General features: G+C 37.4%; 1 protein-coding gene across 4 annotated transcripts in view; it reads right to left on the bottom strand.

Annotated features, from left to right (window-relative positions):
• Positions 1 to 298: 298 nt before the first annotated feature.
• grik5 (glutamate receptor, ionotropic, kainate 5) overlaps positions 299 to 26,224 on the bottom strand; it is an 83,497-nt gene continuing 57,571 nt past the window's right edge. For 3 of the 4 annotated variants that reach the window (XM_065261139.2, XM_065261138.2, XM_065261140.2), the window contains 19 exons: positions 23,841 to 24,005; positions 23,536 to 23,700; positions 23,056 to 23,153; positions 22,780 to 22,945; positions 12,223 to 12,401; positions 11,858 to 11,911; positions 9,597 to 9,758; positions 9,353 to 9,505; positions 9,108 to 9,212; positions 8,911 to 9,018; positions 6,100 to 6,303; positions 5,838 to 5,951; positions 4,729 to 4,838; positions 4,469 to 4,642; positions 4,189 to 4,354; positions 3,780 to 4,005; positions 2,279 to 2,407; positions 1,856 to 2,022; positions 299 to 1,707 (listed from right to left, as the gene is read on the bottom strand). In XM_065261139.2, the coding sequence (XP_065117211.1) occupies positions 1,102 to 1,707; positions 1,856 to 2,022; positions 2,279 to 2,407; positions 3,780 to 4,005; positions 4,189 to 4,354; positions 4,469 to 4,642; positions 4,729 to 4,838; positions 5,838 to 5,951; positions 6,100 to 6,303; positions 8,911 to 9,018; positions 9,108 to 9,212; positions 9,353 to 9,505; positions 9,597 to 9,758; positions 11,858 to 11,911; positions 12,223 to 12,401; positions 22,780 to 22,945; positions 23,056 to 23,153; positions 23,536 to 23,700; positions 23,841 to 23,958 (3,204 nt within the window). In that variant the 5' untranslated portion in view covers positions 23,959 to 24,005 and the 3' untranslated portion in view covers positions 299 to 1,101. The remainder of the gene's footprint in view (positions 1,708 to 1,855; positions 2,023 to 2,278; positions 2,408 to 3,779; positions 4,006 to 4,188; positions 4,355 to 4,468; positions 4,643 to 4,728; positions 4,839 to 5,837; positions 5,952 to 6,099; positions 6,304 to 8,910; positions 9,019 to 9,107; positions 9,213 to 9,352; positions 9,506 to 9,596; positions 9,759 to 11,857; positions 11,912 to 12,222; positions 12,402 to 22,779; positions 22,946 to 23,055; positions 23,154 to 23,535; positions 23,701 to 23,840; positions 24,006 to 26,224) is intronic. The other variant, XM_065261141.2, reaches the window with a different exon arrangement.

Genomic DNA, 26,224 nt, shown 5'->3' with positions numbered 1-26,224 from the left:
CAAGACAAAGACTGAAATAAAGTTTCAAAGTTACATTTGAAAGATAAGAATGAGTTTTGAACAAAGCTAAGAAACAACTGTGAACTAAAATATTAAAAATGTAATAAATATGTATGGGTTGTTATATTTTGTGTGCGTGTCTGTAAAGCCACGAGAGCAGATGTCTTACACTGGGTTTCTAAAATTGCTGCTCTCTGATGAACGCAGATAAGCAAATGTTTACTTGTGGAGATTTGGGTTAAGGTGTAAGATGTGATATACAGCACTGTTTAAACACTCAAGATCTTTAAAATGCCAGTAGTTTTAAAGCAAAGTCCACATTTTAATGAACACACAGCTCCTCAATCCTGATAACATACATATTCAGTCATATTCAGAGATGTTGATCTCCTCAGTATCAATAAAGGATCTCTATATTTAATTTCCAATTCAGACAACACAACCCCAGAATTAAATTACACAGACAGTGAATTTAAAAAAAGTATAGTACAGAAAAGTAAGAATATCTGTTTAGAGTATCTTTTCATTAACAAGTTTGTATATTTTACATTGTCCTCCATTGAAGTGTGTGCTCTCATTCTGTTGCTGTCTGACTCCGATCTTAACAGCAGCATTAAGACAATGACATCCAAAAGAGTCTCTGTGCTACTTCCGGTGTGTGACCTCATCAGTACCAAAGAGAGAGAGAGAGAGAGAGAGAGAGAGAGAGAGAGAGAGAGAGAGAGAGAGAGAGAGAGAGAGAGAGAGAGAGAGAGAGAGAGAGAGAGAGAGAGAGAGAGAGAGTCTATGTCACTGTCTGACTCTGATCACAAACAGATTACAGCCAAAGGAAGAAGGAAAGTCTCTGTGCTGTCTGCTGGGGAAGTTTAATATCTCTGTACTACCCACACTGATCTTTATTAATGCATTTTTAAGGTAACTTCAGACAGTAATATTACAAACATTTGAATTGATATGACACCAATACCTGAAATCTGAAAGAAAACGAGAATAAAAATAAAAGACACAAACATTGCAAAAACATGTTATAGTTCATAGTTTCTCCCCTTTTGGCTTTTTACTCTCTTTCTCTCTCCCTATCGCTCTCTCTGTTTTAGTTTCTCATTTCTGTTCTCCTAGTAGTTCAGTATTGATGCTAGACTGAGGTGGAGGTAAAGTGCAGCCTTTTGCTGGTGGTGAGTGGCCTATCCGGCACGGGCTGTGCCCACCACCCCCTTCACTGTCTGTATTGGACGATGAGTGTGGAGGAGGGGGAGCCAGGCGCGGCAGAGGGGCCGTCGAGGGAGGGATGCGTGTGCAGGAGGTTGTGCGGAGGCTCTGGATGCGCCTGCACTCTTGACAGATGCGCACGTGAGTACAGCCTCGTGGCAGAGGAACTGTCACTGCGGGTGGACCAAGAGCCACTGCAGGGGTGCTGTTGGCACCTAATGGGTCCTCCAGGAGCCGTTGAGGGCCCGGGCCCATCTCTGAAGGGCCTCCTCCGGCCCCTGAACCTCCTGTTAGGGGTCCGGTACCGCTATAGAGCTTTCCATTGCTAAGGCGCATATCTCTGACAAGGCGTAGGGGCCGGGGAGCTCCTAAAGTGATGCGAGTGGGGTGACGAAGGGCCAAAGAGCTGGGGAGGGGTCGACGTCTGCGCAGACGAGAACTTTTCTTGCACGATACAGCGTTCCGAAACTCCGTCAACATCTCCTGGCACACGGACACCTGAAACATGACAAAAAGGAAAATTAACAAAGGATGCAAAGGATGAGTTGAAAAATATGATGTACACAAGCAGACATGCACAGCACGAGACAAACACTTGACTTCACTACGACACAGACTAAGCTGGCGGGTTGCCGTGGTAACCTACTGTAGTGTGACTGTGATATTGGCGTTCGCAGGAGAGAGGTCGTACCTCGTCTGTTTCAGCTGATCGACGTGTGGACCACACAAACTCCATCACAGCCACAAACACAGCAATAATCAGGCCACAGATCAACACCACAAATATACCACCAATGTTTTCCATTCCAAGTCCTGCAACAGTTAAAAACATATTAACACATCTGGATGTACTAAACTATCACCTGTATGCACACACTTACTTTGTTATGCAAATGGTGACACGCACTCATGTTTGCATAGTAAAACACATGCACTCGATTACACACATACAGTACACACAGGCAAATATGAAATGTGCCCGTGTGTATTTTACAGGACCTTTGAAGATAAGTGATGGTATGTTAGTATAAATGAGATTATTGTGTTGAGGTACAGGTAGGGTTCATGCCTTTGGCACGGTGGTCCTCCTCTTTGGGACACTGTCCTCCCTCCCACCACCTTCTCTTCAGGATCTCCAACCGGTTATTTTCCTGCAGCTGCAACACGGCCAGACTGATCTCATCTCTGAACGGGGAACCTTTGAGAGAAAGACAATTATACAAATGGAGGCATAATGTAATATAAGGAAGTATAAAGTAAATGATTGACATATACAGTGTCACGCAACATCTACTAATGTAAACACAGAAATATGTTACAAAAAACACAAAAGAAATTATATGTATTACAATGTGGTCGAAATATCTGACAGCACTATGAACCCAGTATTTCGCAATTTTTTTATTTGAAAATCTTTTTTATTAGATTCTTTTCATCAGAATAAAAATTGTTATGTGTAATTTGCTAAATGTAACAAGTGAAATGTAACAGAAATTTTAAGTAAAAACTGTGGTAACACTTTATTTCCCGGTGTCTTTGTTACACATGCTACATGTAATTATAGTAATAACAGTTAATCATGCAACCAACCCTAAACCAAACCCTAATCCTAACCCCAACCCTATAGGAAGTACATGTTGTAAATGATTATTACTTTGTACTTAAATGTATAATTACACTGTAACAGTGATGCCGCAAAATAAACTGTGAAAGAAAATACTAAATCATGTTTAAAGTAAGCAATAAGGTATGAGAGGCTGTGCTGTATCGTGAAAAAGTAACGGCTGAAGGGCGTTGTTAGGCACGACGCGAAGCAGAGTGCCTGCAACCCCTTCAGCCGTTACTTATTCACGATACAGCACTTGCCTCAAGTACCTTATTGCTTTTATAAAATGGTTACCACACAATATTAAAGTAAAAACAAATATTAGTGCAACTTTCATGAAGTTAAATCAATAAAAAGCATTCCTTCAGCTAGAAAAAATAGTCCCTGACCATGAACAAAAATGTGTTCCAATGTGTAATATGCATGAAAGCTCAAATAAAAACAACAAACTGATACATGTGGTTGTTAAGGGTGTTGCTAAGGGCGCAGTGATAAACAGAACCATTAGAGTGTCTGTAAATGTGTTTTCTGTAAAAAAAAAAACTTTCGTAAATACTAAACTGTGTGTGTACAGGACAGGGTTAAGCATTAAAAGGTAAAATAACAAGCAAATTTATCTGCAGTGTGTACAAGGCCAATGTGTCTTTCAAACGTAACATATCTGTTCCCTTTAGTTTGGACTCTCACTAAAGATGGTGGAACACCCGGTGAAGTCCACTTCGCAGTTCACTTCGCAGTCTTAAATTAAAATAGTAATGCATTATGGTTATGTTATTTTGATTTAACATAAAGACCACTTGGTTTATATTTTGATACGTAATGCTACAATTAAAAACATGACTTTAGTACTTTCTGGGCCCACAACAGTATTTCAAGAACCCCTATATTGTGAACAGCTTAATCATAAATAAATCATCCTTATCCTCTTCTCCTGCTCATGTATAACTTTCTTTTTTTCTCTCACCCAGAGGCATTCCGATGCCATAACCCTTGGTGTCCAACAGGCCTCCGATCTGGGTGAGGTTACAGTTGAGGCTCCGGTGATACTCGTTCATGGTGCTCTCGAGGAGGAAGGCATATTTTGAGTTTAAGACTCGAGCGATGCCCTCCTCTGTGCTCTTCACGAATACACTGGGCTGTTTAGAGTACATGTAGTTCCACATCCGCTGATACGTTTGATAGCGAGAGTTCTGAGGAGCGGGGAAGAGATATCATTAGTGAGCAGTCTACATGCATAAATTGGAAAATATTTTAATCAGAAAATCAAACATTTATAAATGTTAAATTAAACTTAAAACATGATGAATATAAATGTATTTGTTACAGTTCAACATAAATATTTCCTTATTTTTGTTCTACTATATAACACAAACCATAAAAAAGGTCATGGTGCTTCCTCCATGAATGGTGCCATACTGGATATTGGTTTGATCTGCCAGATCATCAGGTGATTCAATTGGTACCTCCATTCTCTGCACTGTCAGAAAAGCAGCCAGATTTGCTGTGTACGAGGAGATGATTATAAGAGTAAAAGCCCACCTAAAAGTCAGAGAAAGGACATGAAATCAAAAATGTATATCTGTGTAATGTGTCCACTGACTTGAATGTCCAACATGAAATGACCATGGACCCTGGCCACATGCTCATACTCACCAAACCCCACTGACACAGCGTGTGGAGAGAGCCCGGGGCATAATCTCTGATCCCTGCTGCATGAAGCCCCCTACAGGAAACCACAGGCTGTTTCCTAATGTATACTGATTCTCCAGCAGGTCTCTGCGCTCACGTAGACATGGGTGAGGATTATACCATTCATATGGACTCAACCTGGAACAAGTACAGAGAAAGAAACATCTTGCATAATGTACTCGAGCTGTTGTATCTCTATGCATATATGTTTGTGTTGTGTGTACCTAGCGGAAAGAAAAAGCACACAGCTGACAGCAAGGTAAGCCAGCAGCATGAAGAGCCAAACAGCCGGTGAGAAAGGATCCAGGAAGGAAAAATAACCTGGCTTCCTGCCCTGAGAGACAATGGAAGAGAAAAAGAGCAAAATAAATGCTAATGTGGGAAGGAAGGTGGCAAAATTGAAAGCTAAACAAAATTGAAAATTCAATAGTTTCCAGTTGGGAATTAATTTTTACAGCATTATTTAAATTTTTATATAATGTATTTTTTTTTAAATGAATAAAAGTTTAGGGTTTACTACTTCTAAACATTATTCACTATCATAAAGGAAGATAATATAATAATCAAAAAAACTGTTTTTGAATATTTTGGATCATATATATTAAGATGTCATCGTTTTTGTTCATTGGTTTTTAGCCTGCATGTTTCACTTGCACCACTAGAGAGAGCTATTGATCCAAAGAAACACAACTGAGTAGTAAGAGGGATTTATTATTGCTCTGTCGGCTACATTATTTAAAGAACAAAGGTACAGCATAGAGATTTGCCAGTTTTTAGTTAATTTAATGAAAGCATTCTGGATGATCCTTATTATAAACTGCCACAAATCACAAGAATAACTTTTTATGTTAAATCTATGACGTCAACAGGTGGATGTGAGGGCAAAGGGTTGAAAACAAAGAAAGCTGCATTCACTGGCGGATTTAGACCATTTCAACTGGGGGGCCAATCTGGGGCCAGTTGTACTGTTAGAGGGGCCAGTTACATTTAAACCTTATTCTAGTCACATCATTTTCTGCTCTGCACTAAAGGCATTAAAAGGCCAAAATACCATGTTTATGCCACTGTTTAAAAACTGATGTAAAAAACAACGATCGCAAAAAAATGTGTAAAAAAATAATTTTACACCCCACATTTAGGGGGGTTACAAGGGGGTCCAAGCGTGTTATCACAGGGGCACTGGCCCCCGCTGGCCCCTCCCTACAACCGCCACTGGCTGCATAACTGTTTATCTCGTATGTGTTTATCCTGTATGTGTGGGTACCAAATGTCCCTACAAAAACTGTAATATCATCCATCATGTTACGTGTGAGTGCTTGTGTGTGTGACTTACTATATGAACCCTATAGAGAATACTGATGCCCAAGGTCATAAACGGTTTTGAGAAGTCAATGACCTTCTCTCTCTCTGAAGTGATAGTAAAAGCAGCTACTGCCAAATCAGCTTTCTGCACCGAAGCACAAAAGAGCAGAAGAGAGAGAGACAAAAGCATTTAGAGGCAAAACAGAGATGCATAGACAATAAGTAAATTAGGCAGAATGCATCTATACAATTTCCATAATTAATTCAGATGAAAGGAGATGTTGAGGACATACCCTGTTGATCAGTTCACCCACCATGCCCGTCCATGAGCCGTTGGGTTCAGGTGCTCCATACAGAGCGTCATCCACCAGTTTAATGCGATAGTTGAACTTGAGGATATCAGACAGCTCTCTCAACATGTCTACGCAAAATCCTTCGTACTGTTCGTTTCCTTCAAACTCCTGGTAATTCACCTTTCTCATCACGTATGGGTTCTCCTGCACAAACACACCATGTAGATATAAATATCAGGGTTCCCACACCTTAATTAACTTCAATTTCAAGGACCTTTCAAGGACTTTCCAGGTCCAATACTCTCAAATTCAGGACTAAATGGGGACACATTTCGAGTGAGAGCAAGGTTACATCTTGTTACCTTTTAAGATACATTGTTACAGTTCCCTTTCGAGGGAACTCGCGCTGTGTCACTGCGGTGACACTTTGGGGACGCCTCCAGGGGTAAGTGCGTCTGAATGTGTTTATCAAATTCAACCAATGGTGAGGCTTAACGACAAAGACAGGGTGATGCGGGGGTCAGGAAGTATATCGCTATCTGAAATATTGCCAAAGACGGCATTACAGGGATGCAAGAAGTATGGCAAGGGAGACGCAGCGTCTGGTTCCCTTCTCGCGGAGCAACAGTTACATACTTAACCCAAGATGTTTTCATGTTTCAAACACAACTATGCAAAAAAGCACTTTGGTATGAATCAACATTCGCATACAGAAGATCTAAGCATTTACAGAGAACAGTTTAGCATGTGTGCTTAAAAAGTCTAGAATTTTTATGAAATTATCCTACACTACACAAGGAATAATATGGATTTTTTTTCTAGAAAACTTCTTGCATAAAATAGATTCAAGCACTTTCAATGATCTGTATCTATGTATGTAAATTATATTTTCAAAAACTTCCCAGGGCCTTGAATTTTTTCCCCCAGATTCACAAACTTTTGAGGATTTCAAGGACCAATGGGAACCCTGAAATCTACAGTATAGTGTGGAGATGGGGAGCGGGATTGGCAGATGACCTCAGAGACAGGAATTGAATTCAGGTCACCGTGAGCACATTAGTGCTAACCATGGGGCTATTGGTGCCATCAATATTATTCATATTTGTGTTAACTGTGGGTTGAGAAGTTAGTGGTTCTCCCACACTAGTTAATGCACTGGGTCTATGTCCACTACACTCTAAAAACAAACAATGCAATATAGCACCAAAAGTGGTTCTTTGCTCGTAATCATAGAAGAACCATTTTTAGTGCCATACACTCTAAAAAAACAAACGGTGCTATATAGCACCAAAACAATTGCTTTGGATCGTAACGATAGAAGAACCATTTTAGTGCCATATAGCACCGGTGAAGAACCAGTGAAGCACCAGTGTAGAACCATATAGGGGCCATATAGCACCACATATGGTTCTACATAGCACTATATGGTTCTACACAGGTGCTTCACTGGTGCTTCACTGGTGCTTCACTGGTTCTTCACCGGTGCTATATGGCACTAAAAATGGTTCTTCTATCGTTACGATCCAAAGCAACTGTTTTGGTGCTATATAGCACCGTTTGTTTTTTAGAGTGTATAGCACCGGTGAAGCACCAGTGTAGAACCATATAGTGCTATGTAGAACCATATAGGGGCCATATAGCACCACTATTATAGCATCACATATGGTTCTACATAGCACTACATGGTTCTACACTGGTGCTTCACCGGTGCTATATGGCACTAAAAACAGTTCTTCTATGATTACGAGCAAAGAACAACTTTTGGTGCTATATTGCACCATTTGTTTTAAGAGTGTAGGTTTTTATTTTTACTGTACTTTTTAACCTTTTGACTATTTTTAAACCTTGTGAGACTTAAGAGATTACTTACATAAATACAGTCCATGAAATTACAATACATAAAATATTATTCAACTGTGAATAAGAATAAAGTAACACTTGTTTTAGGGTTTCTTGTTCTAAACGTGGTGACAGCAGAAGAAAAATTACCCATCTACAAACTGCTTTCCAGTGTAACTGCATGGCATTAGTTTTGTATAATAACCAGTTACTGTCAAGTAAACAATGTTCGGGATTATGCAAAGTGCAAAACACAGGATATTATAACCAAGTGCACAGGGTGGGCATCTGTGATGGTCTGACAACTTATAAGTCAAATTTTTTTGCAAATCGCTCGGATACTAATAAGATGTCAACCGCAGACCGGCAAAAACTACACGTATGACATTGGGCACCAATTACAATGAAGTAAGTGGCAACTTTTCACACATTTGTTTTTCTCACCCAAAACATCTGCATGGTACAGACACTGCAAACTAATCATAAGGTAAAGTTGTTTAGTATTTGAGGAGATCAGATGCAAAACCCTCTAATTGTGTCTGACATGTTTTCTTGTAATTAAGCATTTTTTATCACTTATGTTTAGGTTCATTAATTTCAATTTAAATGGCAATGAAAAGGTTATTATTAATGGAAATGCCGAAGTTTTACAATTGTGACGTTATTCTTTTTATTGTGATTTACTGTAACAAATTTGATTATCTTTTTGAGGCAAGACTCTATAAATGCTATTTAAAAAAAAAACAGTTGCAAAATCACTAACGATGCAACTAGAAACATTGCAAATGATGAATGTCAGAATGTCAAAATAAAGAAACTGAACCACACATTAGGGGGCGCTGTGATGCATTTCAATGCCACATTTAGGTTGTATTCAGGTCCAAGTACTCACAAGAGACCAGAATGTGATCCACGGTCATTTGCATGCTGTCACTGTTCCAATTTATTTTGTAAGATCCAGTTGGCTCTTACCAGTATGGTTGTGACGATGAGGCTCTTGTTAGCCAGAGTCTCAGACACGTTGATGTCCAGACTGGTGGAGTTCATCAGCAAAGTATTGTTGGAGTACCAGATCCCAATCTAACAGAAATGAATCAAAACAATGTGAAAGTGAAGATATCAAAACAACCAAACATGTTGACTCTATTTCTAAGGAGTGTGTGTGTTACCTCTTTGTGGCCTCCTCTGTGCTTCTCCAAGATATGGAGTGAGTAATTGGTCCTCTGGCCTTTGCTGTTGAACTCAACTCGACCTGTCAAGCCATCATACTCCACCTGATCAAAACCAAAAGACAACAGGAAACAGTTATGGTTCAGAACACGCACACACACACACAATAGATCCTTAATAATTATCCAGAAACCAATGCAGGATCACTTTGAAGCAGTTAACAGTGAAACACACACACACTGACCATCCGCAGATAGTTCATGAGGCTTGTTCCATGCTGCCAGATCTGAGGTGAAGTGCAGCTGAGAGGTTTGACACCGATCTCCTGACTGCGATTCAGTTCCTGTACAGCGCTCACCACCACATGAACCGCATCAAACAGCAGGGCAGATGATAACTGACATCATAGGTGAACACAGAAACACTGCGTGTGAGAAACATTTCACAAAAAGTTATGTCATGTCATGTATTGTTTTTGTGTGTCTCACCGCTGGCCCTGGGTATGGGTTGATGTCACAGCCCTCTCTCCAGGACAGGTTAAGGCTCCTGATGAACTCCACGTAAAATGGGTGGGAGGTGTTGAACATTGAGAAGCCCACAATGTTTGATTGGTCATCCACGATATCATCCAACCACAACAATGGGAAGTCCTATAGTCACACAAACACAAAATCCAAAAGAATGACATGAAATAGCAGCAAAGAGAACATTTGTGTAAATTAAATTACTGGCAGTGTTGGGCAGTAACTTGTTAACTTGTAACTGTAATATTATAATTTTCCCTGGTAACTAGTAGCGTAAATAATTATTAAAACATTTTTGTAATAATATTACAGATACCACAAAAAATTCTGGTAACAAATAACTTAGGGCAAGACTTTCAACAGGACACGTGTCTTTCCGGGACTATCAGATGCCGGCTAATCATGTCAGTGTGAATGAACAAAAAATCTAACGATTTCAGAAAAATCCAGGATGCCTTTCCGTGTATTTTCCAGAATGTCTGTGTGAAAAGGGCTCAATAATATTACTTTTAAAAGAAGTAACTTATTTTTTTGAGTAACTAGCCCAACACTGGTTACCGTATATGATTAAGTGTAAGTTTTGTATACTATTAGTGGCATGCATGTAAACTGAATGCTGAGCAGTGATGTGCGGGTGCCTGTGGTCACCCGTGGTTACGAGTCATCCAAAAATATTTTTAATGATATTCAGGTCATGGCCGGTCGGTTTGTTTGAAATAAAGATGCCAATTAAAGGCAGGGTGCATGATCTTTGAAAGCCAATGTTCATATTTGAAATCACCTAAACAAACACGCCCTACCCCCAATAGAATCTGGACCTTCATTTGATAGACCCGCCCCACACATACGCAACCCAGGCAACAATGTCGGTAAGTAGACACGCCTCTTACTGCTGGCAAGTGTGTTTTGGTACTCGGCCTCACTCCCTTTTCCAAAGCGTTTTTCTAGGGTAACCATTCTTCCCAGACGGGTCCTGTCCAAGATTTCGGTGCATCTTCCGGAAGTCGTATTTGATGACCGCATACACAATTCAGTTAAAAACATAAGACATACAATCGTAGTTTCATTCTTACCTAAAAATGTAACGGTTGCTTTTCTGTAATAATAATAATCCTCTATGACGTATGCGGTCAACAAATATGACTTCCGGAAGATGCACCGAAATCCTGGACAGGACATGTCCGGGAAAAATAACATGTATAGTCCCCCTAGTTTTTCAGAAATCGTGCACTCCGCCTTTAACTATTTTAAACAATTACTACTTTTAAAAAATGCGGGTCGGGTAATTTTTTTGTGGCCCGAGTTGGGTTGCAGCGGGTGGGTTAGTTGAAAACATCTGTCGGGTGCAGGTTGTTTATACATTGACCCGCGCATCACTGATGCTGAGTGATGTGTTAAGTAAAACTATTTAATAAATGCTTTAGTGACGTTTAAGTAACTGAAACTTGTGCGGTTACCCTAGTTGTTTGATTAAAAATAATAGCTTGAGCTAGTTGTACCTTCATTAATCTGTAACTTTTCATGGATTCAAAGACTATAAAAATGAGGCAATTACCAATTTTGGGGGGTTTAATGGAAATGCAATGTAAATAGTAGTGTAACAAATTGCTGTTGGCTGGGAGTAATGAGTAAAGTAATAATACTACTTTTGAAATGAATAACTAAAATGTATTAGCCCAACAATGGTTATTGTATAAAATTAACTGTAAGTTTCTATATTATTAGTGACATGCATGTAAACTGAATGCTGAGTGATGTGTTAGGTACAACTAGTTAATACAGTAAATGCTTCAGTAATGTTTGCAAGGTTTAAGTAACTGAAACTTTAGGTCACTTGTGGTTACTTTAGTTACTAAACAATAATGTCTGTGTAAGCTTTAAATTAACAGTTCACCCTCACCAAACTCATTTATTCAATTATCTTATTTATTATCTATAAAGTAATGAAGATATGAAATTTAAAGTAAAGGATTACATGTGTTTAATTTTTGGGACTATTCCTTTAAGAAACTTTAGATTATGTTAGGATAGACTGGTGACTAACATGTAAGGTTTGTTTAATGTTTTTAATATCGTGTCTACAGTGTTAGCTACGGGTGGAGGGTAGGTGTTGGGTTATAAAGTGTGAGCGGGTTTTGCGTAATAAATATAAATTGTTAATACAGGCTCCGGGCATGCATTTATCTGCAGCAAAATAGGCCAAGAGCTCCTCCTCTTTCTCTTACCATGGTGGTGAGAATGTACTTGTAAAATGCTGATGTCATTCCCAGCTCTGATGCCTAAAAAGAAAAACAAGAGACAATGAGAAGGACTGAGTGCATTTGTGTTTGAATGTCTGAGGGAAAGCTGCATGGTAAAGCAGAACATTGCAAAATGGACCTTGAGCAAATTCTGATATTTATGATGCCTATAAATTAAACACAGGTTGGTATATTGAACAAAGCCGAAATACACTTGGATAATAAGTCACACTGGGGCTCAGGCCACAGAGCAAAATCTGCAGAGAATAAGGTGGAAGCGAAGAAAAATATGACAATAGAATGAAATGAAGAACATCATTCAACAAAAGGAACACATGTGTGTTTCATACCTTCTTTAGTATAAGGTAAGATATTGATGCGTTAGCATCGATAATTATTGTAGCGATTTTGTCGTCACGAATCTCCTTCAGTAAAGGCGTGGGGTCAAGGTTATCGTCCAGCATCCTGATTGACAGCGTCTCGCGAGAGATCAGAAAACGCCTTATCAGCTCCTCGAGTCTTAGTAGACCTGCGTGCAGGAACAGGACAAGATAAAGGCACATAAGGTACATCCAGGGCTTCAGGGGAAAAGAGAGTATGGTACTTAAGACGCTTTGTGTATGTGTGCAGTTGTTATTAAACATGTTCATTTGCAGCGCTGCTTTGAATAAAGAGTCTGTGGCAACACAATGGCCAGTGAAAATGTAAATAACTAGCTGTGCTCTCAAGGGAACGTGCATGCACGGACCGAGCCCGTAAAGCCAGTGCCAAACTTTAATTAGCTTAAGGCAGAAGAGAAATCAATGCTCTCCACGCTCTCATTCTCTAACTCACACTGCCTGTTTCTTTCACTGATTTTCCTTTTATTTCTTACTTTCGCCGGTTTTTCCTTTTCACTTCATTCATCTTAGCTCAATAAATGCGTTCCTGTCTTAGTACTCACTTCCCTTTAAAACAGTAATTTGCCCCAATATGAAAAAAGAAAAAGATTATTTATCGAGCTATATGCTGTTAGCCATTATTGAGCTGTTTCTCGCACGAAAGAAACAGTAAATTTCGGTCTGTTCTTCGCACAAAGCAGAAATACAGTGCATGAGTTACGCACACTGCTTTTATGGCCATTTATGATGCTTTTATAGCTTCATAGTCTTTTTGAAGCTTGTCAGGAACCCAAGGAACTGAATGTTAACATCCATTATTAAATAACATTTCACTTCTCTTTTAAAGAAAATTTAACAGCACAGATAAGAAGATGGATAAATATTGCCAAATTGCTCGTTTTTGGTGCTTTAATTCACCAGCTTGAGAAGATGTCAGGGTTTGAATGTGTTTGTTTGATTTGTGCTTGTCTAGTTTGACAGACAATAGGTCAGCAGTGAAGTGCCTCATAAATGAGATTCATACACAAGCTGAAATGCGAAAACATGCATGCACAATCGCTTTCTATGTAACTGAAGGCTTTATAGCAGCAACAAGCTCTCTTCTCTCTCTTTCTCTCTCTCTCTCGCCACCATTTTAAATGAGCTTGATGAGTGGCAAGTTGCACCTACTCCGCTGTCATAGCAACCATAGTGCAGCCAACTGGGTCAGAGCTAAGCGGTATGTAGCGATGCCCTCTCTAGCACGCACAAACGTCCAGGCACACAAACACACGCCGGCTCTGAATGCGCGGCGAAGTCTCACGCGTTAACACGCACAGCAGGGGAGAGATTTATTCTCAGATTACGTGAACATTATGCTGCGTAATTGCCCAGCAGTATGTTATTGGCACAGCCACCTATTAGACTACAGTGTACAGAGCAGAGTAATTGTTAGTGCTTGCAGTAAAGAAGCACTGCGGTATCATTTGCATTCTTGTGATTTTTTTGTAATACAGTCTAGCTCATTGGCCTTGAATACATATTCTAACAATCTGACAGTGGTTCAGCATTAATATCACACTTGAGAGTTTGTTGTGATATGAAGCGTAAATGGGCACTTGAGAGTTCAGGAGACATGAATTTTAATGATGAGTTGAAACTAGTCTATCTCTAAAGACATGTATACAAACTAAAGAATAATTGGTAACATGTTATTTTATTGTCTTTGTTATACATGTACTTACTAGAGTAATCATAGTAAATTATGCATACAGATGTGGCCTTTAAAAATGCGCGTTTCTGAGAGCAGAATGCCGCGGAGACTTCCGAAATTCTGCGAGATCCCGCAGAAGGGGAGTTCGGTGGGGGACGCAGGAAATATAAAAACCTGTAGAGGGCAGGCGTGTTTCATGTAGGCCATACTGACGACAATGTGTGTGCTCGACTTCATGCTTAGCGTATACTGTATGATATTGAAGTAACATGACACGGATTATCAATGTTTAGGCGATAGACTTTGATGTCATACAAATGCATGCTTTTTGGCAAACATTTTGTTGGCGAAGTTTTCTTTTGCCAGTTACATAAACAGTCACATATTCTTCATAAAAATCGGACTCAAACGCGCATCATTTGTCTTATTTTTTCCGTGTACTTACAGTAGAAGAGACGTGATGTATGATAATCGAGTCTAATAACAAAATAATTCGCGAAGACCTTTGAAGAGACCGAGCGCATTTACGCAATATCATTAACTAGTTTATCTAATTTTACATTTAGTTCATTTTTGCATCTGAACGTTTTAATAGCTTTAACATGTACGGTGCGCTTTTCTGCATTACTGAACAGTAGGCTACTTTTTATATTATCATGTTTCCCTTTACATGGTATGAAACACGATAAAAAGTATGCATTGGTGTTTAATACATTTCACTGAGAATTTGTATAATATGTTATACTTTTGTACTAAGGAAATAAAATCATATTGTGAGTGTAAATATTCATAAATTGGAGGAGTTTCTGAGGTGTTTGTCATCGGCAAAATGTGCAGTTTCTTTGTTGCTGATTAAAAACCGTTGGCTATGTGATTGTTTAAAATTGACATTTTTTCTACTTATTATTAATTTATTTTTTGCCTACATTTACTCAAATAATATCAATGTGAAAATATAAGTAATTCATACTTCAAGTTAGGCGTAAAACTTACACATTTTTGATGTCAAATAGAAATAATAATAATTTGAAATATGCAATTATTACAGTTTAAAAAACTTAAATATATTACTCTGACCTTTTTAAATATATTGACTAAAATAATCTGTAAATGTAATACTTATATTATTAAGGCGTATACATCAAATAATATATGTACATTTTACACAAAATATCTGTTCTATTTTAAGTAATTTATTTTCCAACTAAAAAAATCGCATAACTGCATTAAGAGATTTTATTAAGTTACTTTAATCATTTATTTTAGAGATATTTACAAAGCCACTGAATCATTTTTAACAGTGTGTACATTATGACCTTACGGTAGACTATTATTAAATGCATATAAATAAAAATATGTAAAACTAAATAAAAAATATATCATACACGGACTGTATGTAAGCATACGTTTTCTTGTTCGGTGCACGTGGGTTTAAATGCCGTTTTTCTAAAGAAGAATTTTAAAACTTTATTGGTGGTAGTTGAGAAGAATTCCTTTTTCCATTTCTAAATCATTTTGAGCGCAATATAAATATATCATATTTTTATTCTTATTATATAAGAATACGCAATTTTTACAACATTTTTAACATATGGAAAATATACGTTATGTTGTGTGAATTTCCTAATTACAAGCTTTTGATGAAATTGCACCAAAACTAAACGTGCATAAAAACATAAAAAAGCAATTTAAATAAGCGAAAAATCTTTTTTATGAGCTCAAAATGTTGAATATAATGTGCTATTGCTGAAAATTGCCCATCTCTAAAGGAGAATATTCATCTTTAAAGTTGAAGAAACAAAAAAGTACTGACAAGCATTCTCAAATATAGCCTATATATTCTGCAAGCACTCAGTTGAGAACAATTCCATTTTCCATTTCTAAATCATTTTGAGCGCAATATAAATGTATCATATTGTTATTCTTATTATATAAGAATACGCAATTTTTACAACATTTTTAAGATATATAAAATATACGTTAAGCGTGTTGTGTGTATTTCCTAATTATAAGCTTTTGATGAAATTGCACCAAAACTAAACGTGCATAAAAACATAAAAAAAATCATTTAAATAAGCGAAAAATCTTTTTTATGAGCTCAAAATGTTGAATATAATGTGCTATTGCTGAAAATTGCCCATCTCTAAAGAAGAATATTCATCTTTAAAGTTAAAGAAACAAAAAAGTACTGATAAGCATTCTCAAATATGTATATTCTGCAAGCACTCATTTATCCATAATGATGTAATTTATTTTTTAATAACATATTGTCGCTGTCGGGCAAAGATACTCTCTGGACACCAAGACCATGTCTATGGGTTCAAGAATAACAAAATATTGGCCATTTGAAACTCGAAAGTCATCACTTTATTTTGTCCCATTGTTTTCCATTTTGCGGGTGATAAAACTCCTGTGCACGTCGTTCAAATTCATTGAAATTTTGTTCACTTGTAGTTTAGCAAGTATGTATAATACAATTTCAATAATGTGTTTACACTGCACATCGTCTGAGGAAATCCGAAGTTGCGTCGAGGGGAACCAAGCTGACAGCCGCGACAGCAGAGATTGTCACGTAGTACCTACAAAAGGGTACCTGCAGCGATATCATTCTGGCTTGGTGGGATGTCAGCCAGCGAGAGTCCTCTGATTCTGGCCTTGTTCTTTTACTCCTCAGAGTCTAAAACCAGGAGGGCATATTAAGTATTCATTGTATTTTCATTTTAACAGAGCAGCTATGGTTGCGCGTTTCACACACCTCTCCAAACCACGTTGTTAACACTATGCTTGTTCGACTTCATGCGGCGCCACAAGAACCGACAGCCGGATGACGTCAGAGTACCGCGAAAATGATTCAAGAAATCATATTTCGCCTCGCTCTCGCGATACTGTGACGTCTTCCGGCTGTCGATTCTCGGGGCGCCGCATGAAGTCGAACAAGCCTATTGACAGCAGCAAAAGCTACGCATGCGCTTTTAACTTGTAAAACTCAAAGGTGTATGGGTAATGTAGTCTCTGCTCTCGGTGGGACGAATTAGGTAGCTTGCATTGTGAAGGGCGCTTTGAAAAGCGGCAGCGCAGCCAAAGGATTAAATTAAGCCTCTGATTTAAACAGATGTGCAAATGAGCGTTCTGGTACGCTAGAAGTACGTTCTGGGCGCAGGGAGAGGTGGTGGTACGCAAGAGCTATATTTGGAAGTGGCGGTACTGAGTACTGGCGCCTACCGGCCCACATTAAAGCACTGGCGGTAGCAAAGGTAGACGGCCCTTTGAAAAGCAAAAGAAAGCTGATAAAAATGAGAAACCCACACTGAAATAAATTGGAGTAGGATTTAGGCTACTTAACAAAATCTAAACATTTTTCACTCAGAAAAGGCTAGTAAATATAAACAAAATTATCAGCAGCTTTAACTTTATTACTTTTTTAATTTTAATTCACTCTTTGTTTCAGCGATTATAAATATACTATATTTTTGCATTTTGATTACAAACTGTTCTACACTGAAAAGAAACTAATGTAATCTTCATGATTTAATCACGTAAAACACAAGTCTAAACACAAGCACCACTTTTCTGAATGATGATAATCACAAACATCCCAGAGTTTGTAAACCAATTGTTTGTAAACATATTTAATGCTAACTACTTAAAAATTCAGAAAATATTTGTTACAGTGTATAAATAAAAAGACATGAAGGAAGTTAATTCCAAAATGTAATTAATTGTACATGGTTTAGCTGCTTGTTTTAGCAGCTACCAGTGACACAGAGTCAAGAAATTAAAAACCACCCACCCCTAGGTCTGCCAATTCTTTGCCAACCCCCAATGCTAATCGATCACCTCATCATCAGGGAATCAAAAGAAAACCGGTTTATCCAGTTTTCACCAGCGCGTTGGGTTTTAATTTCAACCCTTGCAGTTTCTTTGTTAAAATGCTATTTAAGCAAATAGGCCTAATACATACGCTGTATGTTATTTTAAATGAATGTTTATAACTTATAAAATTAAGTGGATATCAGGTAACTTAATTTGACATATGTTGATATAACCTAGGCTCTTTTTGTTATGAAACATGTTCAATGGTTACAGTGCCTCATGGTGGGGTTGAACCCCTGGTTCAGTTTACCCCATCTGGTTCACTTTGCCCCACAGCCACCGTTTTGGAAAACTGCCTAGCTTAGTAATTCAGGCTAATCTTTAGCTAAATCATTCACATGGTTTTATACATTAGCCTATCACCAATATGTATGGTATAAATATTTAGACCTGGATAAATCTACTTTGACATAACAGCCATTATACCTGGTATGTATACATTTTACTTTGATAGGATAAAAACTGTTTTTTTTTTTTTTAAATCATACTTTAATCATAACTCTTTAATTTGTCCTTCTCTTTAACATAGCCAAATATAAATTATGGTTGCTACCTGTATTTGTGGTCACACGGCTACAAATCTGTATGGTTGCCTAGATAAAGGGGGTGGGTCAACTTACCCACTGGCTCACTTTGCCCCACTCTCCCCTACTTGGTATTGAGAAACGGGCATTGTTTATCGAAGCCGGAGCGCGAGCTACAAACTACAGAGCGAGTGCGCGGGTGCACAATGGTGAAAGAGCAACACACGATGTAAATAACTAAACCAGTGCTCGCAGTACAGACACTTTATATTTTAGCGTACTGCGTACCTTCACTTTCTTTTGCGTGCCACCACTTCTCATGTTGCTGGTACTTTGCCTTAAAGAGTCAAAGGGCGTTTCTATGTGGCGCTGCGCAGACAGTTCGGCAACTAAGACATCAAAGTACCGCGAGAGCAAGTCGAAATGTTACAAATGGTCCGACTTTACCTTTGCTCTCGCGGTACTCTGATGTCATACGCCGACCAGTCAGCGCCGCACCATTTAAAGTCGAACACACAAAGCGTCAAGGCAGGGCCGCTGGAAGTCATTTTGAACAGGGGGTGCTGTGAATTTTTTTAACCAAAAAACCTATGAGCCTATAGGCCTATTTAAAATACATTTTAAAAATAAATACATTGAGATTTACTACTTTATTGTCATATACACTTCAGGGCACACAGCCAGGGTCTGAAACACAGACATCATCAGTTCTCAGATGAATATGCGCTATTAATCAGAAGCAAAAATACTTATCCCAGGGGGAATTACTTTCGTTACAATTTACATACAACATATAATATTATAACAACATATAATATTAATTAAACTTCACAGTTTTCAATGTCCATGCGGACGAACATATTTTACTTTCGTTTTTAAGTTAAGATCACACGTCGATTAACAGATGTAAAATATTCTTACATTAACATACCTAGTATATTTTTATATAGATCTTTTTTTACTAAATAGTACTATTACTGTCTTTTTTAAACATATAAATAATTCATAATTTGAACAAAAATAATAATGGGTTTAGTTCTGATATTGTATACTTTTAATAAGAAAAACATGGTGTATAATTACATTTTTAGAATAGGCTTTATATAAGGTTTGTACTGTAAAAATACTTTATTTGTTACAAACAAAAGATAAAGAATTTACAAACGTGTGGAGAGCCATTTCAGCACTTGGACAGCGAAATGTTTTTTTTAAAAGCATTACTTAAAATGTTTTCTCATCTCACCATATCTACAGGTGCAGAGTCATTATATACAATAAATCCGTTGGGTAGCATTTAAAAAAAAACATTTAAAAGTAGATGCATTTGTTTAAAGCAAAGCATTTATTTACTTAGCTACAGATGAAGCAGCTCTTTGCGCCTTCTAACGTCTCATAATTGGTCATCATTTATGTCCAAGAGACTCAATAATAATCTGTTACATTTTAATCCTTTAATTTTTCATATTAAAAAGCGTTTTTGTGCTGCTGCGCATCCATGTAATAAACAAACCCGCGTTGTCATTCCGTTAATACGCATATTATCAACGCGCTCTTTACTCGAACAGAAAAAACTCGCCTCGCGAATTGCGCCGGTTGTATAGAGATTCCAAAGTCTCTCATGAGCTAGAGGACAAATATCCAGGGAGTTCAGTATTTCTGTGTGGGCATGCATCAGGGAAAGGTGTGTGAGTCTTTTCTGGGTCATGGTGCTGCATACCAATGTCTTCAAAAGATGCAAGGCGGAGAAAGTGCGCTCGGATGAGGCCACGGATAGGCACAGTAATGAAATTAAAATCCAAAATACACGTAATAACCTACGTGTGTCAAAAATAATTTCCTAAAATATTCATAAGTAATATATCAATTGTGCAAAATATTTTAACCTAAAAAAAATATATTTCTCGCCTTCCCGCGACCATGCGTCAAGGTCTGGAGGAAAATGATACCTGCCCGGATCCCACGCACGCATCTGCAGTTATATACATTTTACAAAACCAGTATTCATTAGATTTTAAGAACTTTTTTGCCACTTTTAAAACTGTAAAACTAAATAAAAAAGATATCATATGCCGAATAAGCATGTAAGCATATGTTTTCTTGTTCGCTCCACGCAACACGGGTTTAAACGCCGTTTTTTTTCTAAAGAATAATGTTTACACTTTATTGGTGGTGGTTGAGAATAATTTATATTGCTTGCAGAATAATGTATATTGCATTTTAGCGCAATATAAATGTATCATATTGTTATTCTTAAATTAAAGAATACTAATATATTTTTTACAACATTTTTAACTTTAAAACATACATATAAAGATGCTTTGTACAATAGCTTTGCTTCTGACAACAATTTTCTGTAATAAATCAGTAAATGAATCACAAAATGTGTTGAAAGTGGCGAATAAAATGCTTGTCAATTCAAACAAAGGTGTATAAAACCGCTTTAATTAACAATAACTAAACTGTGCTCTTTTGCATACCTCTACTTTTCTCATGTCTTTCTTTATACCACCTTTATCTTTTTAAAATCTTGCCACTTTTAGAAATAATTTGTTTGCATTTTTTGTATACTGCACACTTTATTTGCATCAACTATACCCATAATAACATTTTCTACGTTTTTCTTTCAATAAGGAAATCTGTTTATTGTTATGAATAACGGCTGAAAGGATAAAAAAAAATCATAACACTGACTGCCTATATGCGCAAGAAAGGTATTATTAAAGTTTTAAATATGTAAAACTAAATAAAGATATCATATGCCCACTGTACAGTATGTAAGCATAGGCCCATGTTTTCTTGTTCGCTCTGCGTGGGTTTAAACGCTATTTTTCTAAAGAATATTTTTTTAACTTTATTGGTGGTGGTTGAGAAGAATTCCTCTTTCCATATGTATAGCATTTTAGCGCAATATACATGTGTCATATTATTGTTCTTAATATATTAAGAACAATAATACTAATATATTTTTACAACATTTTTAACTTTAAAACATGTATTTTTATACCACATGAATCTCTTTAAAATAGTAATACTTTTAGAAAAACGGACATAATTATTAATATTATAAACAAACAATGAAACGGTGTCAAAATTCGACAACACAAATAATTAAGATATTCATTGTAAATAGAGTTAAGGGTATTAGGCTCACACTAAATTCTTTGTTGCACTTAGTATAAATGCCCATTGCACGTACAGTCATCTTAATAAATGTATGCGCTGTTATGCTGGCAAGAAGGGGTTGACGTCACTTTGCTGTTTTAATAGAAATATTAAATATTCAGCAATGCCCTTATTAACTTCTGGAAACAACCGCAATGCCAACGCATATAAAAATGTAGTTTTTTATGCGCCACCTGGTGGATTTTCTGTGAAGCGAAACACATTAAGGGAAAAGGGAAAGTAGCCCCCCCGAAAACACTTGCAGAATTCTGCGTGACTCCGCGAGACGATTTGGCGAATGCCGCGGGAGAAAACGCGCGTTTTTAAAGGCCACATCTGTAATGGTGTATTTGCCACTACAGGCAAGTCTTTAAAAATCACACCGGAAAAAATGAGGCAGATTTACTGCATTTAGTGGTATTTATTCTGACACGTTAGAAACTAAATTTTACAAAAAACTATTTGAAAAAAAATTATATTCATTCACCTTTGGACAAATAGCTATATTTGTCATTGAACCAATGATACACAGTGCAAAAATGACTTTCTTATTTAGTATTTGTGTCTTGTTTTAAGTACAAATATTTCAAAATTATTAAGATGCATTTTTTTGATGAGCAAAATAACCTAAGAAAATAAGTCTAGTTTTTAGACAAAAAAATCTCAAATTAAAGTGAATTTGTGCATAAAACCAGCAAAAAAATCTGGCAATTGTATAAGAAAACATTTTTCTTAAACACTTAATTACCCAACTGACAGATTTTTTGCTTGTTTTAGGCACAAATTCACTTAAATTGGATATTTTTGTCTAAGGTCATTTGGCTCATCAAGAAAATGCATTTTTATTTTAGAATTGTTAGATATTTGTAATTAAAATAAGACAAAAATACGTAAGAAAGTCATTTTTTACAGTGCAGCATTACATGTACATTTATGCATTTGGCAACACTTTTATCCAAAGCGACTAACAGTGCATTTCAAGGTATATTTTTATCTATGTGTTCCCTGGGTTCAAACCCATGACCTTTTGTGCTGCCAACATAATGCTTAACCACTGAGCTGTGATGGGAATTGGATGAGATATTTTGATAAATGCTTGTAACCACACAGTTGACGGTACTCATTGACTTCACAGTGGGAAAAACAAATACTATGGAAGTTAGTGGGTACTGTCAGCTGTGTGCTTACCGTCATTTATCAAAATATCTTCTTCGGTGTTCAACAGAATTAAGAACTCATACGGACCAACTGAAGGATAGAGCATCTTATACTCACATTCGGCCTTAGCACAGACCAGACTAGCCGATGGGTAGCTAAAGGAGCGTAGGATGGCTCCAATGGCAAGGCTTAGATCCTCGTTGCTAGGATACAGAGTCACAGATGCAAATCGCAGGTAAGGAAGCCGTGGAGTTTCCTCTGGACCAATTTTAATATGCGGGATCTGAAAAAGTATTTAAAAAATGCAAAAGGGAAAACATTTATTATTGTTGCTGCATTATCACAAACCCAAACATATAACAAATTATTACCAGAATATTAAGTTAGACATACCTCTTTTTCCCCACAAATGTGACTAACTATGGAACCAGAGGCAGGGCTGGAGGCGGGGCCAATCACAGAGACCACACCCTTCGGAAGAATCTGACACACTACAAAGAAACATTAGTGCATTGAAGTCCACTTTATTAAGTTTACTCAATACACTGCATTTCCTTATTTTTTTAAGTATCTAATGTGTACAGTATACAGCAGTAATTCTTAACCTTTTTGACTTTAAGGTTCCCTATACTCTGCAATAATATCTGAAGGCTCCATGACATAACGAAATATGTATATTCATAATAAAAATAACCAAACACTAAGAAATATCTTGATTTTGAGTTTTTTAAGTTTATTTCAATGCTTGTTATGTCTTATTTTTCATAATTTTACGTTTTTTGAGGCCCCCCATGGAATTTGTTAAGGACCCCAAGTGCTTGCGAACAGAGATGTAGTGGCATGTATGCATCTCATTTTACAAGTAGGACTTACTAGTATCTGTTGTCTCATACTGAGAATCTTTTTGGAGTTCAAAGATGTCGACCTCCACACGGGCACGTGCTGGGCCCTCCATCACACTGTTGATGTTCTCACGTGCTAACGCTAAAGCTAAACGCTCCCCACGCCCACAGACAGAGCTGTCATCCAGGATTGCCGCTAACAGAGCAGAGAAAAAGATACAGAAACAGAGTATTATACATGAATTGCCTTTTAAATCTTTTTAAGTATCCTATAAAATCACTCATCTGAAAAAACTATCCACCACATCCAACAATATGTGACTGTGTGGCACTTACCCATCCGCACGGATGACAGAACAGAGGTCTGGCTTAGTGATGAGGGCGGCATGGTAACCACGGTTACTAACAGGAAACGGAAGTAAATCGACAGCAGGAGTGCTGGCAGTTCCGGCATCTTCTACCGCTCCTCATGGAGATGCCTTCTGCTGCCTATAGCACCCCCTACAGGAACAGAAGAATTGATTTATTGGCACACACACTCAATTCTATATGATGTGCATGATTACACTTTCACCCTTTAGAAAATGTACTGCAAAACACATCACTATTTCAGTTTTATTGCCAGAAACACAGAGATGTAGCCTCCGTACACACACACACACACACACACACACACACACACACACACACACACACACACACACACACACACACACAGTTGGTGTTATAATGGACCGAAAAGCTGTCTGCAAATGCATAATCATGAATCGGATTTGCTGACGCAGGTCATGACCATGTTACGCTCATCTCACTGGGGAAATCTTGCTCACAACACCTGATACCTATGATGTTACAGTCTCTCTCTCACGCACGACAAGATACAATCTTAGTGAACTCTGACCTTTAAACAGCTTACAAGATTTATTTTACCCTAGGGAGGAAAGGATGGATATACTTCTCCTCCTTTCTTTGTTCACCCTCTTCTCAGTCTGTTTGAATGTGTCAGCAGGGTGAGGAAATGTGAGAAAGAAAGTAAACAGAAATCTGTTTGCATGTGTGACCTAAAGCAGGGGTCTTCAACGAGAAGGTGGCATGTGGCGGTCCGCCAATTATGGTTTGACTTATTGTTTGTAGTTAAAGTAAAATAAAATGAAAATATGTGACCCTGGTCTTAAGTACAGTAGTACGGGTATAATTAAAAATGTTCCTTTAATGCCAAACATAATTAGGATATTAATTAAAGATCATGTTCCATGAAGATATTTTGATATAAATTTCCTACCATAATTATTTCAAACCTTTATTTTTGTGAGTGGATGCAGTTGCTAATGAGTTCATTAGGACAACTTTCAAAGCCATTTTCCCAACCTTTGATTTTTTGCACCCTCGGATTTTTAAATAGTTGTATCTCGATCAAATATTGTTCTATCTTAACAAACTATACATCAATGGCAATAAAAAAAGACCCTTGTGACTGGTGGTGTAAAATTAACTTAATTTTTTTTTTAAAGCTAAATGTTTTTATTTTTGCTCCCACATTGTATTAAAGGATTAGTCAATTTCCTTAAAAAAACAGATAATTTACTCACCACCATGTCATCCAAAATGTTGATGTCTTTCTTTGTTCAGTCGAGAAGAAATTATGTTTTTTGAGGAAAACATTCCAAGATTTTTCTCATTTTAATGGACTTTTATGGACACCAACACTAACTCAACACTTAACAGTTTTTTTCAAAGGACTCTAAACGATCCCAAACGAGGCATAAGCGTCTTATCTAGCGAAACGATTGTCATTTTTGACAAGAAAAATTAAAAATATGCACTTTTAAACCACAACTCGTCTATCTCCAGTCCTGTGATGTGCCAGTGCGACCTCACGTACTTGCGTAGTGACGTAGAAAGGTCACGTGTTACATATATAAAAAGGCACATTTGCGGACCATTTTAAACAATTCAAATAAACAATTAAACAGTTTCCAAAAAAGTTTCAGTGGTTCATCCACTCGAAACAGGGTGAACGACACTTTCACATTCGCTTTGTAGCCCTCTATCGGCCAAAACCGCATTAAAGAAGTTTCCAAGCGTCGGGTCGCGGTCCTGTAGATCAAGTGAAAACTACAAAAACTTGTTTTAAGGCATACAATCCAATCAGAGCCAGCTTTGCTGCAGTAGGCTAAATAATTTACGACAGTGGTAATGGACAATTCTGCTTCCAACCTGTAGGGGAAGCAAAGAGCAAAAATTCTTTAGTGTTGCTTTAAGGAATGTGAGGTCACATTGATCAAGCTCCGCCTACTTACAGTCCTGCAATTACCATTGTTTCCACCCTAAGCGAGTTGTACTCCGTCCACTAGATACTACTGTATTACTCAGATCCATTTTAACTGAAAGCGCTCACTGTTTGTTTGTAAGGAAGTGAGGAGCTATAGCTCATTTGCATTTAAAGGTACAAAAATTTAAAACAGCACGTTTTTGCTCCCACCCAAATAGGGCCATTTTGTATATGCTATAATAAATGATCTGTGGGGTATTTTGAGCTGAAACTTCACAGACGCATTCTGAGTATCTTGTAAAAATGCCACAATGGGTCTCCTTTAAAATCATTATTGATGGACAGTTTATGGCATAGTATGGTACTACACTCATGATCAGACTTAAAAATATTAAATGTACAAGTAATCACTGTATATAGTGTGATATTAAAAGTGCTGTTGTTCGCC

Source organism: Paramisgurnus dabryanus, chromosome 13, assembly GCF_030506205.2.
Source record: "Paramisgurnus dabryanus chromosome 13, PD_genome_1.1, whole genome shotgun sequence".
In the NCBI taxonomy this organism is placed as follows: Eukaryota; Metazoa; Chordata; class Actinopteri; order Cypriniformes; family Cobitidae; genus Paramisgurnus; species Paramisgurnus dabryanus.
This window is presented reverse-complemented; position numbering and strand designations above follow the sequence as displayed.